Consider the following 22,922-nt stretch of genomic DNA (forward strand, 5'->3'; position numbering starts at 1 on the left):
ATCATAGAGTAAGTAACCCAGTCATTATTTAAAATTCCATTGACAATGTTGAAACATCAGTACTGGAAAGTAAAGTAAAACATTGATGGTAAATACTGTTAAACCATCAAGTGAGATTAAAGTTGCATTCTCACAAAGTGTTTGGCTCGGAAACCAGTAAAAAAATCGTAGTTATTGTTACAATTATAGCCTTTTTTTGCTGCTCCTTGTACTGCCTCCTGTCCCCTATTTGCTTAGAAAGCATTAGTAACAAACAGTATTTTATGCTGTTCAAAAATGCTGTTAATATGAACAATTTAATTTGCAACTCACAAACTTTGGCTGTGCTGACATGGTTATGCTGTAAGTAATCCATGCATATCTGTGAGTTAATAAAACTGTAAAGCTTAGCAGTTCTGCTGAGCATGCTTGCAGCTAATCAAAATGCATGTAGTACCTCCTAGCCTATTGTGCCCTGGGTAGTCAGGAATTGCAATTTAAAAACAGCCTTCCAAATAAATAAATTGATAGTAGAATATAAACTTAGTTTCATATTGAATAAAACTGAATTTCACAAAATTAAAGCAAAGTTAGTGCACTAGTTGATGAGCTAAGCAGATCTCTGAGTTAATTCCTGCATTTTCTAATCTGGTACTACTTTCTGATTGTTTTATATCCATGGGCTCAGCAATTTATATGGTAACAAAATTTATCCAGAAAGCCAACACAGATGGAATTGCTTCCAATCCTGTACAATTTGTGTTGTTCTTTTGGTATGGCAGGATACTTAGGAAAATATACTTTCCTATTAAAAACATCTATTTAAATCAGATATATGTACTTGCTCATTAATAAATTGTTTAAAAAGAATCAAGGGATACTGTAATGTAGAAAAGTTTTGTTTCATAGTTCTTGAAGAAATCTATTTTAAAAGGCAGAAAGTAGTTCCATGGCATTTATTCAAGTGTATAGTTAAGTATAAATGAAACAGGAGGTTCTTTCACCAATCAAGACCCTAAACTAGTTTGGAGCTCCCAAAGTTAAACCAACACATTTTTGTTTTAATCTGGAAAGAATTGTTTGATCTTATCAAGCATTCAATGTAGCTCTTTTGATGATGGATTCATCATAGTCTGAATCAGTAGCTTAGATGTCATATTTTGCAATTCTGATTTTATTTAAGAACTGTTCTTTAAAAAATGCATTTCAATTGTTTAGTCATTACATAAATAATACATGGATACCTGTTACCTGGTTAGCTAGCCAAGGAATGGTTGCAGGTGACACTAAAAGTAATTGTTCTGCAGGATCCTTGCTGCCATCATCTGGGAATTCCAGGGTCAATATCAGATCAGAAAGCTTGTCCAGAATGTACATTTCTTTTTTCAAGGGAACCTATAATGTGTTTCTAGAATATGTTAAATCCCAACCATTAAGTTTTATTTTATAATGACTACGAGCCTTTTTGTTCCTCTGATTTAATTTCAATTGATTTATCCTCATTCAGACATTCAAGTGGGCAAACCAAATTTAAGTCTTTTTGGAACAGAGGGTGCTGCAAAGTTTTTATTTTTTGGAATGAGTATGGACAGTTTTCGTCCAAGAAGAGTTTCAACGGGGTTTTTTTCTGCCATTCAATTGAATCCAGTTTTCAGAAACCATCTGGACAAGTCCCTGTTGGCAAGGTTTTCCAAAAGTGGCTTGCCATTGCCCATTTCCTCTAGGGCTGAGAGAAAATGGTTAGCCCAAGGATTCCCAGCTGCCTTTGTGCCTAAAGCAGAACTGGAACTCACAGTCTCCCAGTTTCTAATCTGAAGTTTTAAACACTACTCTAAACTTACTGTCTTCAAAAGTATATTGGATTTTTAATACTTGGCAACATGATACATTAATAATCTACACTGACATTGGTATAAAAATAGAACTGAAACAATACTTATACCAGAGATCTTCAAACTTGGCAGCTTTAAAACTTGTGGACTTCAACTCCCATAATTCTCCAGCCAGCATAGCTGGTTGGAGAATTCTGGGAGTTGAAGTCCATAAGTCTTAAAGCGGCCAAGTTTGGGGACCCCTGACTTATACTAATGTAATTCAGAACAACCAAAATATGAATTTTGATGTCTATTTAACAGATTTATAGGACTATCAAAGTCAAAGTGACTATGAATGATGTACATCAGAAACAAAACAATAAAGTCAATAACCAAATCGTGTTTAAAAAGAAGTTGCTCTTACATTTGTCTGTATGGAATTTTTAACAACTTTAATACCGTATTTTCCGGCGTATAAGACGACTTAACACATGAAAATCTTCTCAAAAGTGGGGGGTTGTCTTATATGCCAGGTGTCGTTCTCCTGTAACCAGGCAGACCAGCCCAAAAGGCTCTGACGAGCCAAGCTCTGACCATCCCAGCTGAGTTGCCTGCTAATCAGGCAACTCAGCTGGGATCGCCAGGGCCATTTAAAAGGAAAAAAAACTTTTTTTCTTTTACATGGCTCTGGCGATCCAAGCTCTGGCGATCCCAGCTGAGTTGCCTGCTAATCAGGCAACTCAGCTGGGATCGCCAGAGCCATGTAAAAGGAAAAAAGTTTTTTTCTTTTACATGGCTCTGGCGATCCAAGCTCTGATGATCCCAGCTGAGTTGCTAATCAGGCAACTCAGCTTGGATCGCCAGAGCTATGTAAAAGGAAAAAAGTTTTCCCCCTCCAGCTTGCTTACCTTAGCTGCTAGTCGCAACGCTTGCTTTGCTTCGCTTGCCTGAATCCATTCCATCAGCAAGCAACTCCCTGCCTGCAATCAAGCAGGCAGGGAGTTGTGGACTTCAACTCCCAGAATTCCTCAGCCAGCTTTGCTTTGCTGGCTGAGGAATTCTGGGAGTTGAAGTCTACAAGTCTTAAAGTTGCCAAGGTTGGAGACCCCTGTTCTATTGGGTAAGTTTTTTTCCCCTTTGGGAGCTTTAAAAAAAATAGTTAATTGGGTGTTTTTTTTAGTTGTTCTTAGCCATTTAAAGTTTAGGAAGTTTTAAATTTAGCTTTCATATAAAAATAAAATAAAATAATATTTGTGCAGCTTTCTGAGATTTAGTGTGTTTCTGTAGTGTTTCACTCTAACTACACAAACACACAAAATCTCACAAAGCTGTATGTGGAATTTTGTGTGTGTAAAGTGTGAAAGTTGGGTTTTGGGGCTTTTTGTGGCTGTGTGAGGTTCCTGCTTGTTGCAGGGGCCATTTTGGGTCTAGCACAGCTGCTTTTACATTGTTGGTGAGCTAGTTGATGTTTTTTAATTTTTATTTGGTGTGCGTTGGAAGAGGGGTAGTCTTATATGGCGAGTATAGCCCAAACCCTATATTTTAACAGGAAAAGTCGGGGGTCGTCTTATACGCCGGTAAATATGGTAATTTGTCTGCAAGGTGGTACATGAATTTTATTTTTATTCTAATGGATGGATTCCTTATTTTATTAGATGTACATCTAGTTATTCTCCGGGACAGTCAGAATGCATAACTTAATAATAATATATTTGAAAATAAAGGAACTGGTACTCTAGAGTAGTTGTAATATATGGACGTTTTAGGTCTTGAAACTTTTCAGATAGGAAAATTTTATGTGTATTTATAATTTAACAAATTATACCTTTTGTGTGCAGCTTGGCAAAAGAAAAGGTTATGTATGAAAAAGAAGCAAGGCAACAAGAAGAAAAAATTGAAAAGATGAAAGCTGAAGATGGAGATAACTATGCAATTAAAAAGCAGGTAAAGTTCATGAGTGAGTGGCTGCTTCTGGGTGGGGGAGGGAGCGAAGTATTTGTAAGACTCACTGGGAAATTGGCACTGTTGAAAATGAAGATCACATGACCACAGCAGCACTGAAGCAGCCACAATTTTCCCAAATGTCATTTCCACGAGAGTCATGGGTCCAAATTATAACATAATTTGAATACAGTTGTTTAACAATTGGGAGCTGCAAGTCTGCCACTAAGCAATGTGGTTCTTAAATGAAACATTACATGATCTTAACAAGCTTACAATTTCACTTCCATGATGGTCATTAACTAAATCACCTGCAAAACATCATTATGACTCTGCTTTGCAATTTTACTTCAGGTTTCTTCAATAAATCTGGTTTTCAGAATCCAGTTCTGAAGTATATAAATGGTGATCACCTCAGCATTGTGATGCTTTGACAGTCATAAGTGCAAGGACTAATCATAAAGTTACCTTTTCAGTGCTTCGTACCATTGAACGGGTTACTAAACAGTTACTAATCTGTTAAAAACTAGCTGTAGTCCAAGTCCAGTAGCTAATAAGTATAATTAAAAAAATATTCTTATCAACAGTGCTCTATAGGAAGGGAAAAGCAATAATGAAAATTCCAAGTTAGAATTTGTATATTTGGAATATATCATTGGCTATTCCTTAGTGCACTCTGAATGTTGCAAAAAGTGAAATATCTATGCTGCCTATATACCAACTTTATCTTGGAATCTTTTCACAACTATATATAGTCGTGTATACCGAACCCTATTTATAGTTCTAGAAATTACTGTTTCTGTTGGAATCTTCATGCTTAGTAATTTGCTAATTGATTTTCATTTCTAGCTACATTATACAGATCTTTTTTTACAGATCTTTTCAGTTCATAAATTTGAGAGCTGAAAATACTCCATTAAAAAAAGGATGGTGTTGTGGAAAATTACAACATTGTCTTCAGGAGATGTATACAAGATGTTCAAATACATTGGAGTGCCAGATCAGTAATTTCTCACAAAAAGCATGGTGAGAATAATCTTTCACCTAAAACAAAACCCAAGGATGAGTAATAACTTTTTTATGCATGATAAGCATCAAAAATATGAGCCTGCTGGTCTTTGCTTTTCATTTTTCTTTACCTTTTTCTCAGTTAGAACCTCCTGCAGTGAGCATCCAATGTGATCAATAACTCAATAACTTTTTTCATGCAGTAATTATCTCTGTGCGGTATTATCTGAACACTGTTTTTATTTATTACCCAAAAGATGTAGGAGATATTTATATAACCAGCTGATCCCATTTTGGACGAAGCTGTTTCTAACCGCAGGGGAAATAGTTTATATCAAATAGTATTTTAAATAACTATTTCATAGAAAGCTTTCTAATAGTTTTTGCTTGAAGGTAGAAATAATATTGAATACTCTTTCTTTAATAAAATACTGTTTATGCGTATGAATATATATATATCAATGTGAGGTCTGGTTTTAGGCAGCTAATATCAAAATGGAAAGTTATCTCTTATTTCACTTTTTAGACCGAGATCTTGCAAGAATCTCGAATGATGATTCCTGATTGCCAACGCCGACTAGAAGCTGCACATTCTGACCTTGTTCAACTATTAGTAAGTATGGAAGAGGAATTTTTCTATAGGACTGCCAGCTGAACTTAGATTAGTTTATACATCTTGTTTTGATATATTACCAACTGTTAATGTGCATATCTCATTATTGCCAGCTCTTCAAAATAGACACATTAAAAATATGAATATATGAATATTTAAGAATAAAATTGGCAGTTTTACAGAAAAAGTATACTTCTTGAGACTTATTTATGTTTAAATGGCCAACTCAAAATAGTCTTCCTCCCCCCTCTGTTTTTCAGTGATTTAAGAATTTCCATTACAATCAGTCAGTTAATGCTTGATGCGAAATTTTAATCAGATGTTTAAATTGAAATATGGTTTATATAAAATATATGAAATGCAGTGGGTGAAATATCAAAGTTGGCTTGAGGTAAGCAGGTTGACAATTAAGCTTGAGTATTGTGTGGAAATATAGTGGAAAGAAAATCATTTATGGGTATTTGGATAAAAGAGAAACAAGAGCATAATCAGTCACTGAACATAATTCTTAAATGGGAGCTTTAGACAACCCTGTATTTAAGTTAGACTTTAAAAGAAATAACTTAAATATTTGCAGTACCAGTTCTTCTGAAAATTGCCATAGTCTTACTTTTCAGAATGACTGCTCTAAAGTGTTGGAAGCTATGCTTCAATGTATTAACAAATACAGAGCCTGATTCGTATGTTTTCCTCTTCAAGTCTATTTCAGAGTTGTAAGCTAAAGGAAATTTTCTAACCCAGCATTCACTGTTTATTAAAAGTTCTCATAACTTTAGGAAACATTTCTTTAGCTGTGGCACATAGGATCTTCATTTTAGATCTTTTCTGGAAGCTTTTTTCTGTAGCAATAGAAATAGCACTCAAACGGTTTAGAATCAGCATCCTTATTGGTAACACCAAAGGCAAACCTTGTTTAGCATCCTGTTTTTGACAGTAGACAATCAGATGTTGCCAAGCCCAGAGTCAACACAATGAAGTCCAGTCAAGGTTCAGTCCTTTATTTGCTTACAGCTAATGGGCAGAATCTTGTAAAATGATGAAAGCTATACTCTTCTAACCTACTAGATATACCCCGTTTTCCTAAAAACAAAACCCAATCGGAAAATAAGCCCTAGCATGATTTTTCAGGATGCTTGTAATTTAAACTCTACCCCAAAAATAAGCCCCAGTTAAGCAACCAAGAGGGATGCTGTACTGTATTGTATTTCCCCCAAAATAAGACCTAACCAGAAAATAAGCTCCAATGTGTCTTTTGGAGCAAAAATTGATATAAGACCTGGTCTTATTTTCATGGAAACATGAGTATCCTGAGAGATTCTAGGGTGGGGCTTATCTGAATCTCTTCTCCTATCCCCCATTCAGTTTGGGACTGTGTAGTCTCTTAATCCGGGCCTCTCTCTGGTAACCCAAACCCACCCACCCCCCACAGTACTTCAGGTGCACATTCCAGCACAAATGCCTTTGGGAAACCTTCATGTAGGATATAATTGCTTTCTCCTGCTGCTTTCTCCCAAAAATTGATGTTCATAGATATTGATTGATTGATTGATTGATTTGATTTGATTTGATTTGATTTGATTTCTATACCGCCCTACTCCCGAAGGACTCAGGGCGGTGCACAGCCAAACAATAAAATATATACATACAAAATTTAAAAGTGGAATTAAAATCAAATTAAATAGTTTTGGCCCAGACAAATTAAAACCCCAATCAATTTAAAACCAATTTTAAAATTTGAATATATAAAATACTAAAAAATATTAAAAATTAAAAATCTTTTATAAAAGAGGGAGAAAATTAGGCCAGGCCCGCCTGGTGAAATAAAAAGGTCTTTAAAGCGCGGCGGAAGGCGCGCAGATCCGGGATCCTCTGTATCTCCGGGGGGAGCTCGTTCCAGATAGTAGGTGCCCCCACAGAGAAGGCTCTCCCCCTGGGGGCCGCCAGTGGGCATTGTTTGGCCGACGGCACCCGGAGGAGCCCCTCTCTATGGGAGCGTACCGGCCGGTGGGAGGCTATTGGTGGTAGTAGGTGGTCCCACAAGTACCCAGGTCCTGAGCCATGGAGCGCTTTAAAGGTGGTAACCAAAACCTTGAAGCGCACCCAGAAGACCACCGGGAGCCAGTGCAGCTCGCGCAGGAGGGGTGTTACATGGGAACGCCATGTCGCTCCCATTACCACCCGCGCGGCCGCACTCTGCACCAGTTGGAGCCTCCGGGTGCTCCTCAAGGGGAGCCCCATGTAGAGAGTGTTACAATAGTCCAGGCGGGAGGTGACGAGGGCATGAGTGACTGTGCGTAAAGAGTCCCGATCCAGAAAGGGACGCAACTGTCGAATCAGGCGAACCTGATGAAAAATCCTCCCGGTCACGGCTGTCAAGTGCTCTTCTAAAGACAGCCATGAATCCAGGAGGATGCCCAAGTTGCGAGCCCTCTCCGTGGGGGCCAGCGATTCACCCCCAATAGTCAGTGATGGCACCAACTGATTATATCGGGACGTCGGAAAGCACAGCCACTCGGTCTTGGATGGGTTGAGCCTGAGCCTATTCCTCCCCATCCAGATCCGCACGGCCTCCAGGCATCGGGACATCACTTCAAGGGCATCGTTGGGGTGGTCTGGGGTGGAGATGTACAGCTGGGTGTCGTCAGCGTACTGGTGGTACTTCACCCCGAAACCACGGATGATCTCGCCCAGCGGCTTCACATAAATGTTGAACAGGAGGGGCGAGAGGACCAACCCTTGCGGCACCCCGCATATGAGGGGCCTCGGGGTCGACCTCTGCCCCCCTGTCAACACAGACTGCGACCGGTCAGAGAGAAAGGAGGAGAACCACTGCAACACAGTGCCTCCCACCCCTAACTCTTCCAACCGGTGCAGCATGATACCATGGTCGATGGTATCAAAAGCCGCTGAGAGATCTAATAGGACCAGGACAGAGGAGCACCCCCTGTCCCGAGCCCTCTAGAGATCATCAACCAACACGACCAATGCCGTTTCCGTGCTGTACCCGGGCCTGAAGCCCGACTGGAACGGATCCAGATATGTCGTTTCATCCAGGTGCTGGGGGAGCTGTCGCGCAACAACTCTCAACAACCTTCGCCACAAAGCGAAGGTTGGAGACCGGACGATAGTTTACCAACATTGCCAGGTCCAGGGAAGGCTTCTTGAGGAGAGGCCTCACCACCGCCTCTTTCAAGGCGGCGGGAAAGTCACCCTCACCCAAGGAAGCATTTATAATCCCCTGGAGCCAGCCTCGTGTCACTTCCCGGGAAGCCAGCACTAACCAGGAAGGACATGGGTCCAATAAACAAGTGGTCGCGTTCAGTCTGCCCAGAATCCTGTCCACGTCCTCAGGAGTCACAGGATCAAACTCATCCCAGATAACATTCTCAAGACCGGCCCCTGTCTCTCCCCCTGAGACTACCCAGTTGAAGTCCAAATCTTCCCGAATCTGAGTGATTTTGTCATACAGATACTGAACAAAATCCTCGGCTCTACCCTCCAAGGGGTCCTCCCGTGCTTCCTGATATGTTGGCCATTGTTTATGAGATACTGTCATCACAGCTAATGTAGTCATTAATGGTATCTAATCTTGTTTCAGGTGTATTAGGCTGATTGGCATCACCTTGTGGCAGCTTTAAATTCCACATATTGTATATGAAAAAGGATTTCATTTTTGTCTTCTTACAATTGGATTTAAATCTCCAGATAAGGCTTACCAATTTAAAGATGGACTTTTGTGGAACACCATCTGAAATACCAGACAGTACTGTTTTAAATTAACTATAACAAAGTCCACGTATCTTGTCCTAGCCAAATAACTCTATGATCCCATTGTTTATTATTCCTAATGCCATTGGTACTAATAACAACAATTTCAGCATTATAGGATGTTATTTCTAAAGGTTGGAGGCATACTTTTAAAAATATTTAGAAGTTTTTATTTATTTTCAGGAAAATGAAAGAGAGTTGGAAGAAACTGAAGAATATAAAGATGCACAATCAGTACTGGGATCGATAAAGTTAGAAGCCTAGACTGATTTTTCCCCACGTAATGAATATGCTTCAATGTTGGGTCCATTGCTACTTTTTACAGTTTGGTCATTGCTATACATTTGTTCTAGTAATAATAAGAATGATAGTGTACTAAAATTGTATTTTATGCCATTACAAATTATTTAGTTCTTTTTATTTAATTTTTTGAAGAAAGCATTGTATAATCATACGAGATAAAAATAAAAACTTAAATCAAAACAAAAGAGCATTTTTCTAATTATTTTTAGCATAAATAATATATCCAGGATTGAATCAGGCTATCAACTGCATTCTCTGCCCCTAATAATGGGTACTGTTTCTGATTCTCATTTGCACATAATTTTCAGGAATTTACTAATATCCAGAATCCAAGATTTTTATCCATTGAAGCCAATGATGAGATAATAAGAAATACAGGTAGTCCTCGATTTACAATAGTTCATTTAGCAACTGTTCGAAGGCACAACAGCAGTGAAAAAAGTAACATGACCATTTTTCAGTTTTGACCATTGCAGCATCCCCATGGTCATGTGATTTACATTTGGATGCTTGGCAACTGACTCACATTTATGAGGATTGCAGTGTCCCCGGGTCATCTGATCCCCTTTTGCGACCTTCTGACAAGCAAAGTCAGTGGGGAAACCAGATTCACTTAACAGCTCTGTAACTAATTTAAGAACTGCAATGATTCACTTAACAAATGTGGTGAGAAAAGTCGTAAAATGGGGCAAAACTCACTTAACAAATTTCTCACTTAACAACATAAATTTTGGGCTGAATTGTGTTTGTAAATTGAGGACTACCTATAGAAAGTTTGATTCAAAACATGAGTGAGGGGAGTTTAACATTTCTCAGCAATTATTGCAGTTGTGAAAATGTGTGCTTGCATGTATTGGACTTATATACTGCTATTCTGCACACTTGAGCATCTCCAAAGGATTTCACAACCAATACATTTCTCCTCTTGTGCCACATCCAAACAACATGCTCATTTTTTTTCAATGGCTTGCCATAAGTAAGTATTACAGTACTACAAGTGCTAGGATGTCAAGTTTCTCTAACAACAAGGAACAGAAATGGTATTGGTAAATTCTTCATTGTGGAACTCAGACATAAAGAGCCTTGGTGGCGCAGCAGATTAAAGTGGTGGTAAGTGACACCAGCTGACTGCAATTACTGCAAGTTCGAATCTCACCAAGCTCAAGGTTGACTCAGCCTTCCATCCTTTCGAGGTAGGTAAAATGAGGACCCGGATTGTGGGGGCAATAAACTGACTTTGTATAAAAAAGAACACTGCTGGGTGGAGCCGAAAGCCCTACTAAGCAGGTATATACAAAAGTATGAAGGCTATTGCTTAATGCATTGTAAGCCGCCCTGAGTCTCCGGAGAAGGGCAGCATATAAATTGAACCAATAAATAAATAAATTACTGTATTTGTAGAGATTTGTATGCCAACAGAAGATTAAAATTGTTTTGTTTGTCTGCAAAATTCTGATATCCAGAATTTAAAGAGAGAGGGAGGGGGAAAGAGAGAGAGATACATAGATAGATACATAGATATAATTTTTTATTGGCCAAGTGTAATTGGACACACAAGGAATTTGTCTTTGGTGCATATGCTCTCAGTGTACAGAAAAAAAAAGATCTAATAAAGGACTCAGTGTACATAAAAAGAAAAGATATATTTGTCAAGAATCATAAGGTACAACACTTAATGATAGTCATAGGGTACAAATAAGCAATTGAATCATACTAGGAAACAATCAATATAAATCGTAAGGATACAGCCACAAGCTACAGTCATACAGTCATAAGTGGGAGGAGATGGATGATAGGAACAATGAGATATTCAAATCTCTTAAAACTGAGAGTTCTATTAATATAAATTCATTCATTGCCATTCTCCAGAGTGCCCCAAATAACTTCCAACACCTTTTATATCATCTTAACACCTGTTTTGAAAAAGCCTTTTACACTGACTTCCTTGTTGGTTAGAATCCTGCATTATTGGCATCCTAGATCATGTGAAAAGAGCACATGTATAATTGTACATATAAAGGGTTCGCTTCCTGCACGTATTAGTATCTAGAGTTATTTTTTCAGGAGGCTGTCATGCCTTGAATAACATCAGCAGAGGATGTGAGTATTGTGGATAACATAATACTTAATATAGCTGTTACAGTCTCAAATTATGCTGAAACAGTATATTGCTTGCCCATGATATTAGACTGAAAAACTAAGATTGGAGAATATGTTGCAATGACAAAATTGACATATTGCAACAGAAGTTTAACTAAATTCAAGTAGAAATAGCCTCCCTTATTTACAGTATATCAAAGAGATAGATTTAAATAAGGAATATTATTCTCAGGACTCACTACTAATGATTGAAAGTTCAAATATGGTTAGGGGGATGGGTATGCAAATAGGGAAAGGGAAAGGGAAGATATATCAAAACATAAATTCTTGTTTTACTATGTATTTTTAATACAAATGTAACCATTGATTTTCTTTTTAAAAAACATTTTGTATTTTAATATTTGTTTTTTCTCCTTACTTTGTATTTCAGTATTTTAACAATAAACATATGGAAAAAATAAATAAAATGGTATGTATTCAACACCCTAAATAGGGCAAATGTATCTAGGAGATATTTTCACCCATCCTGGTCACTAATATCTCTCTAAGCTGGAAATCTTTTGTAAATGGTGCATATCCAAAGATCACAGAATACTAGTGGATTTAAATCATAGCATAAACTTCCTGAGCTCAAAGTGATAATGTTGGCTGCTTTCCCTTTCCCCCCAAAATAGAACCCAATGAAATTGAACACTGAAAGAATCAAGATGGACAAAAGAATATTTGTTTGCACAATTTGTAATAAAATTTTGGAATTTGCTACCATGAAGTATGCTGGTTACCAGCTTGGCTGACTTCAAAGAAGGTTGGACTAATTTATAGAAGTCATAGGGATCGGTGACTAATAGCTTTGGTGGCAGTGTAGCTGCTTCGGAAAGCCATCAGCTGGGAGATGAGTAGGCTTCCTTGTGCAGTTGGCTGGCTGCTGTGTGAACAGGCTAATGGCCTAAATCAGCATCCCTCAACCAGGGACCAGTTCCATGGAGAAAAACTGGAGGGGGTGTGGTTTTGCAAGCTGCCTGCATCCCATGGATGGGGCTTCGATTGATTCTATGGCCCAGTTCTAGCATGCTGTGGCCCAGTGGCGGTCTGCTTATATTCTTATGTACAATAAAATGGCCTCAGTCAAGTGATGTACTAGGATGAAATCAAATCCTGTTATTAAGATAGTGGAAGGGGCAATGTTACATCATTGTCTCAACAGAACATGATGGGGACTCCTTCAATATGACTGATTTATTTTATCACATATAGAAACTGCCCATCTCCCCCACAGAGACTCTGATCTAACATGGACCTGGGATAGTGGAGTTTATATTCACAGATGTTCTACAAGATTTGTCCGACCTTCAGAATATCTCTTTACTTCACCAGAAACCATAAGCTAAGCCAGCTCCAGTTCTGTATGGAGGGAGCCCTACCCCCAAATGTTATGAATATTAAAATCTCTTTAAATATATGAAACAAGCTGGATGAATGAAAAGCTATCAAAATGGGCCTTTAAGAGGACCAAGGATTGATGCCAGTCAAGCAATCTTTCCCTTCCAGCACACCTGCTTTGACAATTAGGGTCAATGATCACCATGCCAGGTGGATCAAAGCTTGAGTATCCTACTATGGAACCTACTGAGCAGGTACAGAGGGCACCTCCACTAGAAGCAGTCACTATTTGCCTTTGCCACTATATTTAAGAGGGACTGCTGACAACATTTGCAAAGAGGAAATTATTTGGAAAAGTTACTTGTGGACAAGGATAGAATTACCTTTTTGATTACCTTTTGATTATTCAATTAGGATGAGCTTCTAAATGCAGCTAGAACTGGGAACACAGACTTTTGTTCTTCACAAGCAATTTAAGCAACTCAATATTATATTGCAATAGTTATTCCAGTTTCTAGCAGTATATGTTTTAAATCCAGGGTATGCAACTAACTAGGGCAGTGATGGCTAACCTTTTTGCCATTGCATGCCAAAAGCGGGGGGAGCGTGGTGGGGTCACACACACGCGTGCCCACATCCATAATTCTATGTGCCCCCCCGGGCTCCCCCCACTTTTGGCACATGATGGCACGGTGGGCCCGGTAGGCCCGTTTTTTGCTCTCCCCAGGCTCTAGAGCCTTTCTAGGAGCCTGGGGAGGGCAAAAACAGCCTTCCCCTCCCCCAGAGGCCCTCCGGAGGCTGGAAACAGTGTGTTTCCTGACTTCTGGTGGGCCCAGAAGGCCTGAAAATCAGCTGGCTGGCACACACATGCATGCCGGAGCTGAGCTCACGTGCCCACCAATATGGCTACACGTGCCACCTGTGGCACCCGTGCCATAGGTTCGCCATCACGGAACTAGGGCAAATAGCCACACTATAAATGCATTATTTTAAATATATTAAAACTATGTACAATGAATATGACTGCCAGCTCTGTTTTTTAATAATGTTTTCCTTCTGCTACATTAAAAGTGATCATTTGGGGCAATTCTTCAAAACGCTCTAGAGTAGGGATGTCAAACTTGATTTATTGAGGGCTGCATCAGCGTTGTGTTTGACCTCAGGGGGCTGGGTGGGCGTGGCCAGGACGGGTGTGGCCAGATAGACGTCACTTGTGTCAGGGGCACCTGGTAGCCCTAGTGGCCCAGGCGGGGCTGGGGGTGGATCCTCCTGCAGCCCTCTGCCAGCAAAAACAGAGCCCGGGGGCTCCCTTTTCGCTGGCAGAGGCACTGTGGGCCAATCCTTCTCTATTTTCAGGGCAGCCCCGTGGGCCAGATCTAAGCACCCCACAGGCTGGATCCGGCCCACGGGCCTTGAGTTTGTCACCCCTGCTCTAGAGCTTCTTGAGTGTTTGGGGAAAGTATGCAACCCTATGACAGACTCTATACCTCTGGCACAATTTTGTATACAACTATTTTTTATAAAATTGCTCTAGTGGATCTAACATCTTTGAAAAGGTTATATGTTTTCTATACAACAGAGGGGATGGAAAGTTGTTGCAGTGTTGAAAAAACTATCATGCAGATCAGATACTTATTTCTCAGTTATGCTATTAAAGTGCATAAAGGCTGGGTCAGCAAATGATAGCCGCTTCTAAATCTGTCTTAACCACTGCATTAAGAACTCTCTGGTTCAACATTCTAACATTTAAATTGCAGTTTGCATTTTCCAGTTTTTTTGTTTTTTTTTTGTTCAGATTTCAGTTCTGTTTCCCTTGATAACCTCTCTGGTTCAGGCTGGTTTTTCAAATGCTTGAATATAGTCAAAAGTAACATTTTAAATAAGTTAAACACAATATGCTACCTGCTACCACCAATAGCCTCCCACCGGCCAGTACGCTCCCATAGAGAGGGGCTCCTCCGGGTGCCGTCGGCCAAACAACGTCGACTGGCGGCCCCTAGGGGGAGAGCCTTCTCTGTGGGGGCACCTATGATCTGGAACGAGCTCCCCCCGGAGATACGGAGGATCCCGGATCTGGGCACCTTCCGTCGCGCGCTTAAAACGTTTTTATTTCATCAAGCTGGCCTGGCCTAAATCTTCTCCTCTTTTAAATTTAAATTTTAAATACAAATTTTAATTTGTTATGGGGTATTTTAAAATTCAGCCAAATTATTTAATTCCTTTTAATCTATTTTAAATTTTGTATCTCTGTGTTTTATCTTCTGGCTGTTCACCACCCTGAGTCCTTCGGGAGAAGGGCGGTATAGAAATTTAATAAAATAAATAAAATAAATAAATAAAATAAATATGGTCACTATGTCATTTTTTTTATTGGAGAGGCTTTATGATGCTTCCTCATTTTGAAGTAAATTCTTCATACATAGTTCATAGTGTGTAGAATTTCAGCTGCTAACTGAAGATACTGGCAATGTTTTCATTTTGTTGCAGCTGCTGTTTTGAGGACTCTTCACAAGCAAGTCTTACTATAACTACTGTTGTACTTTCCAAAATATGAATATTGTTTGATTTTTTATAAAACATTTTTCAAACCATTGTGTAAGGAAAGCTAAGTGGAGGAAGCCATTTAGGCCAATGAATCCAATTCTCTGTTCAACACAAGAATCCAATTTAAAGCATTTGTGCCAAATGGCAGACCATGGAATCAAACAAATTTGAACACTGAAACAGAATGATCAAATGCCTTTCATGACATAGCAAAGCTCTTTGAACCATTCCTTCTTAGATTATACGTTATTTCATTTGCTTTAGCTTCAAGTGCTGTTCAGGAAAAAATTATTGCAGTAAGATGAATGTCCAAACATCTAAGTTAAAACTTTTGTTGTATCTGATGGCAAACCATGACTGGTGAAGCTTGTTGAATAAATGTTTGTATCTGATATGAACTTCTTTTTCATTCACTTTAAAACTTTTTCAACTGAGCCCAAAATTTCTGTTCTTAAGTTAAACACTTGTTAAGTGTATTTTGCCTGATTTTATGACCTGTTTTGCCACAGTTGTTAAGTGAATCAGTGTAGTTGATAAATTAGTAATCTGGATGTTAAATGATCACATGACCCTGGGTCACTGCAACTGTCATAAATATGAACCAATTGCCAAGCATCTGAATTTTGATCATATGATCATGGGAATTCTGCAATTTGAAAAAATGATCATAAGTTTCTGAGCTGTTGTAACTTTGGTCACTAAATGAACTATTGTAAGTCAAAGACAACCTGTACTTCAATATGATGGTTCATTAAAATATGTACATTATAAATTGATGATTATAAATCAGGAATACTGAGTGTCATGTGGTTTAATGACCTGAAAGTATTTCTAAACAAAGGAAAGTATCTCAGTGAAAAATGAAACTTACCTAATCTCCTAACATCTATCCTGCAAAGTAGACACAGTGAGATATGAATGTTTAGATCAGTCCATTTGGTCATTTCCTTTGCTCTTGATGATTATTTGTGACCAATCAAACATATTAACAAAAATCTTCAGTGCTTAACTGGGATTCAGTTAATGTAAACCAGCATTGCAAAAATGATTTATGGCTAATAGTTCAGACTAGATTAGTTTCATTTTTCCTACCATAGCATTATACAAAGTACAATACAATTACTTGCACACTGAACATCTATTCAGGGTTGTCTAACTCCACAATTTTTGCTTCTAATCAATGTTTCAGGTTGGATTTTTTGGGAATCAAGTTAAGTAGTGGGCTTTTTCATGAACAGCTTATTGTTTGTGGTCTTGATCAGAAATTCCACCCAGCATAGGAAAAGGTTGCAAGTACTATATATTTGCTGAATGTTGCTGTACTCAGATATGTATAACAGCAGTACAAATTGCTTTTATTGTTTACAGAGTTGACAGCTATAAATGTAAGTATTCTTATCCTAATAATAAATATATATTTTTATCCTATAAAGCCTATTGTTAAACTATGAACTTAGCATTCTAAATTATACTTTAGTTTGTATGATAAAGAAGTTCAGAAAGACAACAAGATGTGTTGAGTACAATTCCTCTAACCAAGTCATCAAAGTCCAAGAATGGAAAAGCTGAACTCTGACCAGATCTCAAAAGGGGAGCATACCAAACAATCCAAAATGTACATGACCATAAACTATGTAATCTGAGTTAATAGTCTCCTCTTTTCTGTTTTATATGATCATGCTGTGGTAATGCTTATGATCAATTTAAAAAGAATCATTGTGGTTTACATTGAATTTACGCAAGAGAAGTGATTCATCTTTCTGATAACAACTTGTTGATCAGAGAGGATACTGGATCTCCTCAAAGAAGAAAACAGTTTGCATTTTATAAGAAAGGGGAAATACAGAAATAAATACACTCTAAAGATGCAAATGAGTAGAAAGGATTAAGAATTAGAAAAAAACCCACATGGAATATAAATACACACCCAGGTTATATGCTTTGAAAAAACTGTTGCAGTGTAGAAACTCACACCAAACAGTCTAAAATGAGATTGAAAGAAATAGTTAAAAGTTAACACCCAAGTAAATTATGCTCAGGGCAGGGCCTTTCACCACAATAAATGAGGGAATTAATCATGAGGTCTAAGACTTTTAACTATCAGGCCCTGACTACAAGAAGCAAGGGTAAATAACCATTTTATAGATCCCCAAGTCTAAAATCAAAATGCCCTAAAAGGAGCAAAGAAAATGAATATCACTAAACCAGAAAGAACAAAACACTGCAAACTTTGGAAGGAAGGTAAAGGATAAAGAACTGATCTTGTTGAATTAAAATAGGAACAAAAGCACCCACTAGATATGGTAGATATGAAGCTGGGCAGGAGATACAGATGCAAAGTGGAGTCACAAAACAAGATCAATTAAACAAGATCAATTTCACTTTCAACAAATGCACCAGGAAATTGTTGTCTCCTTTTGAATCTAGCTTTTCCCAAAGACAAGGCCAACAAATATCAGAAATCTATCTTCTTAGGTCCGGGGTTTAACACCTTGTGAGTTTAAATCTTATAATATAGTCTATTCTTAGTTCAGATAATGGTGATTTTACCATGAAAGCATGTGCATCTTAGGACAGAAGAATCATGCTAAATGTGCTTAATATACCAAGGTCCCAATTGCTTTTAAATCATGGAATCTCCCGTCCCTAGTCCATAAAATAGAACAGGCCAGGAAAAACTGCTCCAAATTCCCATCCACTGCATCTGTCTTGTGAGGCATTCTAAATTTGGAATAAAATACATGTAACAATCACAAAAAAGGGCTAATCACAAACGTCTTTTTTATTTTCTTGTAACGGGGCACATTAAGTATTGGATTAAGGATTTAGAAATTTCAATTATAGGTTGTAAATCATGCACGAGTACAAGTATGTTCAGTTAACATTTACTTTTCAGTTATTTCCTAGGATACTCTCCAGTTATTTCTTCCAGTATTCCTGCTACTAAATAAATAATATTTAATTCAGTGTTTTTCAACTTTGACACCTTTAAGATGTGTGAACTTGAACTTCCAGAATCCCACGGCCAAGCATGCTGGCTAAGGAATTCTGGGGATGGAAATCCATACATCTTAAAGATCCTAAGGTTGAAAAACACTGAATTTCTAGCTGCCCAAAGATAGCTGCATTATATGATGTTCAGTGATCTTTTCAGTCCCCTAGCATGAACACTTTATTATGACTATTTGTTATTAGAGCCTTGGTGGCGCAGCAGACTAAAGTGCTGTTAAGTAGCACCAGCTGCCTGCAATTACTGCAAGTTCGAATCTCACCAGGCTCAAGGTCGACTCAGCCTTCCATCCTTTCGAGGTAGGTAAAATGAGGACCCGGATTGTGGGGGCAATAAGCTGACTTTGTATAAAAAAGAACACCGCTTTGGGGCGGGGGGGCGAAAGCCCTACTAAGCAGGTATATACAAAAGTATGAAGGCGATTGCTTAACGCATTGTAAGCCGCCCTGAGTCTCCGGAGAAGAGCAGCATATAAATCAAACCAATAAAAAAATAAATTTGAAGGGTGCCTGCAAGGAAGAGGCATTAGATATCCCAAACCCTGTATTGTAGGCTTGAACTTTGACAAATTTGTGGGTCCTTTTTAATATCCTTGTAATTTTCATTACTTTACTAAAAGATGTAACATACAACTAGACTGATTGCTACAATTAAAGGCTAATCAGTTTAGAAGTTTTGTGCTAGACCTTGAAATTAACCCTCTAAAAACAATGTAAAGAGATTCACTCATCCGTTCACACTATCACTTGGTTTTGGGTTCTTACCCAGAAAAAAACAAGAACAACATTTGAAAGAGTATCTTTTTTGTAGGTAGTTAACACAGATGTCTTCTTAGTAGAATGTATTCATTATTTGGTTAGTACTTTCCCTTGTCTTTCTCCAAAAGCAACATGGAGATCTCCCTCCCTTCTTTTTATGTTTACACCTTACAAACCCTATGCAGTAGATTGGACTATAAAGATATTGTAGCTTGATTCAGGGGTAATCTTTCCTAAGACAGCTTTACTACAGAACTGGCATATTAATTTAGCTTTTTGCTGTTGCTGTGATCTGTGTACAAATGTTTTGGCTTTTCTATAGCTGTAAAAGATATAATCAGAAGGCAAAGATGGAAATGGAAGTATCATGCTTTTTATTTGATGCTAAAACTGGTCTTCTGCACTGAGATGCTTAATATTAGTGTTGTCTAGCTATGCCATAAAGAGAGCTTTATAAAAATGGGAAACCAGAAATGATGGCATTAGCAATTACCTTGGCTGAAAATGGCTCCAATGGAGGGCAGGGCTTGTCTCTTACACTTACCAGGTGGTTTCATCATTTCAATGGCACTGACAACAGAAAATTATAGCACCCAGGCAGTTCTTAGAAGAGGATGAGCTACCACTAGGAGAGCCGATTTAACACTATAAGGACGAGAGCTATTCACTATTAGATTCAAAAAAAGTGGTGAGGATAAGAGCAATTAAAAGAAACTATCTGCAAATATTTTATTACATTTTTTTATCTTACAACAGTCTTGAGGAATAATCATGCTTTCTGAAAGATGAAGTTGAGCTTTTTTTCTCATTCTCTACACAAAGGATGGGCAGAATTCTGGCTTGCAAAATCTACTTTGTTTCATTACTAGCAGCCCAAATGTCATTTACTGCAAAAGAGAGACATGTAATATTAAAGGTGTTTGAGCCCAGAAATTCAATCTTTACTGGATTGAAGGATTACAGAGTCCTTCTATTCAAGATCAGCTCCTGGTTTTTCCTAGCTTTCTAAATTTAAAAAATATAATTTAAGGCAGCAAGCAACTCATTTTGCAGGTATTGTTAAACATGAGGACCAATGCCTCTTTTGCAAAACAGTAGAGATCAACCTATATGGACCTATCCAGCCATTGCCTATTCCATAAATAGGAGTATATGGAGACACAAGTCATGGAGAAATATTTGGTGCAAGATCCTATAAAATGTATGAGTAGAGCATTTATTGATGGCTGGGAAACCCTTACAGATTTTTTGCATAAAACAGAAAAAAATGAATTTATGATCAATGGTTTTGACAATTGGACTGGATAATCTAATTTATCTAATTATTTTTCACATTTCCATACCACGCATCTCCCTCAAAGAAGATCATTTTTTTCAGAGCTTCACTGGGTAAGAGATATGGAAAACCAGCAATTCCTTTACAATCAGAAGCGAATAATATAAATTTTAGATACAATGGCTAACAATTGATTCAATAATCAATTAAATATGAATTAAATACTATATATTATTGATATAATCAACATGCTTTGAAGATGTTTTAATTAAGTATTTGTTTATTACAGTAGCTTATATCGTTGCTTCTTCAATTAAAAAGCAAAGAAAATAAAATATAGCAAATGAATGGAACATTCTTTAGCTAACAAGCACTTCAGAAGAGGAGGCGAAGTGACTATGACTCTTCAAACAACAAGTTTGTTCATCTTTGCTTACATTCATTTTCTAAAGAGAGTTGGTTTTTCCTAATTTTTTATGCCTACATTATGTAAACACGGTGAACTATTTTAATTAGCATTAGTTTGATTAGTAGTACAATGAGTAATTGAATAAACGAAACAGCAAGAAATAGAATATATTTGGAAGTAAGTCTTGAGTGGTGCCAACAATATAGTAAGTAGGTTTAGAATTGCAATTAAGAATCCTTTAATTAAGTCACAATTCTACCTTAGAGATTGAATTTTTTAGGGTTTTTACATTTATTAAGAACAATAATATTTAAAAGCTTTTAGACATTTATGAGCACATTTCTTCAATAGACATCTTCTACAGAAAGAATAGATTTATAGACAAATTTATGTGAAGTCCTACAAGATTTGAGTATAATGGAAAATTAATTAAGATTGCCTCATACTAAAAGACCAGCAAAGAAAACCTTAAGGACTTTAATAGTATCTATTAAATGCATAGTTTGAACATTATTTGTAAGAAATACTTTGAATCTTATCTCAACGCAGCATCTCTCAGCTATTCAATAAAACAGCTGTTTTTTAAGGGTTTAATAACTTTAATACTTTAAGGAGTTGACTCATTAAAATTAATGTAACTCTGAAAACAGCAGTATTTTATTTCCAGACTTCTTTAATGCTGCTTTAATGAATAGCAGAGAGAAGTTGCATTCACTCCAGGTCTGAATAACTTTGTGCAAATTAGTTTCAAAGCCTGCAACACCCCAATATACAACCATACTTGGTTATCTAACACCCTTGAATTAACTTGGGAGGGGAAATAAATTCCTGTTAGTCACAGCTTGGAAAGGGCTTTCAGGGGGCTTGAGGAAACTTTTAAGTGACCTTGCAGCAGTGGTGGGTTGCTTTTGGTTCTGTCCGGTTCTAAAGAACCGGTAGTAAAAGCGGCAGGAGGCTCCACCCACCCACCTGGACATCATAATTGATGATGTGTGCATGCGCAGGCGTGGGCACTCCCGTTGCAAACCAGTAGTAAAGGTAAGTAGAACCCACTCCTGCCTTGCAGGGAAAAAGAGACGGAATCCTTGCCATTTTCTGCTTCTGAAGACGTTACCGATGTTGCATTGTTAAACATTTTAAACTTGATTTAGAAAGGGAGGGGCAACCAGCTCAGTAGCAGATCACATGCTTACTATGGAGTCAGCAGAGAAACGGTTCACATAATAAAATAATCACGGCACCATTGTGATGGAAGCTTTGTCTCTTTCTTACATGCCCTCTGACCCTACAAATGCATACCAAAGAGCTGGAGCTTCTGATGGGAACAATACTTCATCCCTCATTTTGATAAATGCATCAGATCCTTCAGACACTTCTGTTCCAGATTCAGTCCCAGATAACAGAAGCCTGCACTGGGTGGCTGCTGATGTTGAAGGCTTTCCCAGGTAAATGTACAAACATATCCTTGGATGGACGGCAAAGCAACTCAGACTTGGTCCAATGCTCAACACAGACTCCAGTTCCCTGGAAATGACAGCAGGATCCCTGTGACCTTGTGATACAATGTTTTTCTTAAATTATATTATTTTTCTTTCTAAAAATAAGCAAAGGAGTTGAGATAGCCGAGTTGGCCCTAAAAGTGAACTGTCCTTCCCCATTGATCAATTCGCTTCCATTTCCAAAGTCAGCACAGTGTAATCGAATGCATTGAACCAACTTGGGATGATTGAAAGGGTTTATCAATAGTTCCAAGGGAAAAGGCTGTAAAAGAGGGTTCTGCTTTCCAGAAGTTTTGGATACAACTCCCAGCATCTCTGATTAGTGGCAAAGCTATCTGTGGATGATGGGGAGATTAACCCGCTCTTGTCAGCAGGCATGTTTGCACAGGAGAGAGATATATCTATAATATATCTCTCTCCTATATATATTATATAGATTCTATATCTATATCTATATCTATATGTATAGATATAGATATAGATATATATAGATATAGATATAGATATACAAAGATGTGGC

The 22,922-nt window shown here is 38.0% G+C and overlaps 1 protein-coding gene across 1 annotated transcript in view; it reads left to right on the plus strand.

Moving 5' to 3' along the window:
* The window catches only part of TBCA (tubulin folding cofactor A), a 34,132-nt gene extending 22,139 nt beyond the window's left edge, over positions 1-11,993 (plus strand). Inside the window, exons 2-4 of the mRNA XM_034441078.3 lie at positions 3,632-3,737; positions 5,269-5,355; positions 9,307-11,993. Of these exons, the coding sequence (XP_034296969.1) occupies positions 3,632-3,737; positions 5,269-5,355; positions 9,307-9,387 (274 nt within the window). The 3' untranslated portion in view covers positions 9,388-11,993. The remainder of the gene's footprint in view (positions 1-3,631; positions 3,738-5,268; positions 5,356-9,306) is intronic.
* Positions 11,994-22,922: the final 10,929 nt, after the last annotated feature.

The sequence above is a fragment of the Pantherophis guttatus genome, chromosome 2 (genome assembly GCF_059756535.1).
Source record: "Pantherophis guttatus breed Tessera chromosome 2, ASM5975653v1, whole genome shotgun sequence".
NCBI lineage: Eukaryota > Metazoa > Chordata > Lepidosauria > Squamata > Colubridae > Pantherophis > Pantherophis guttatus.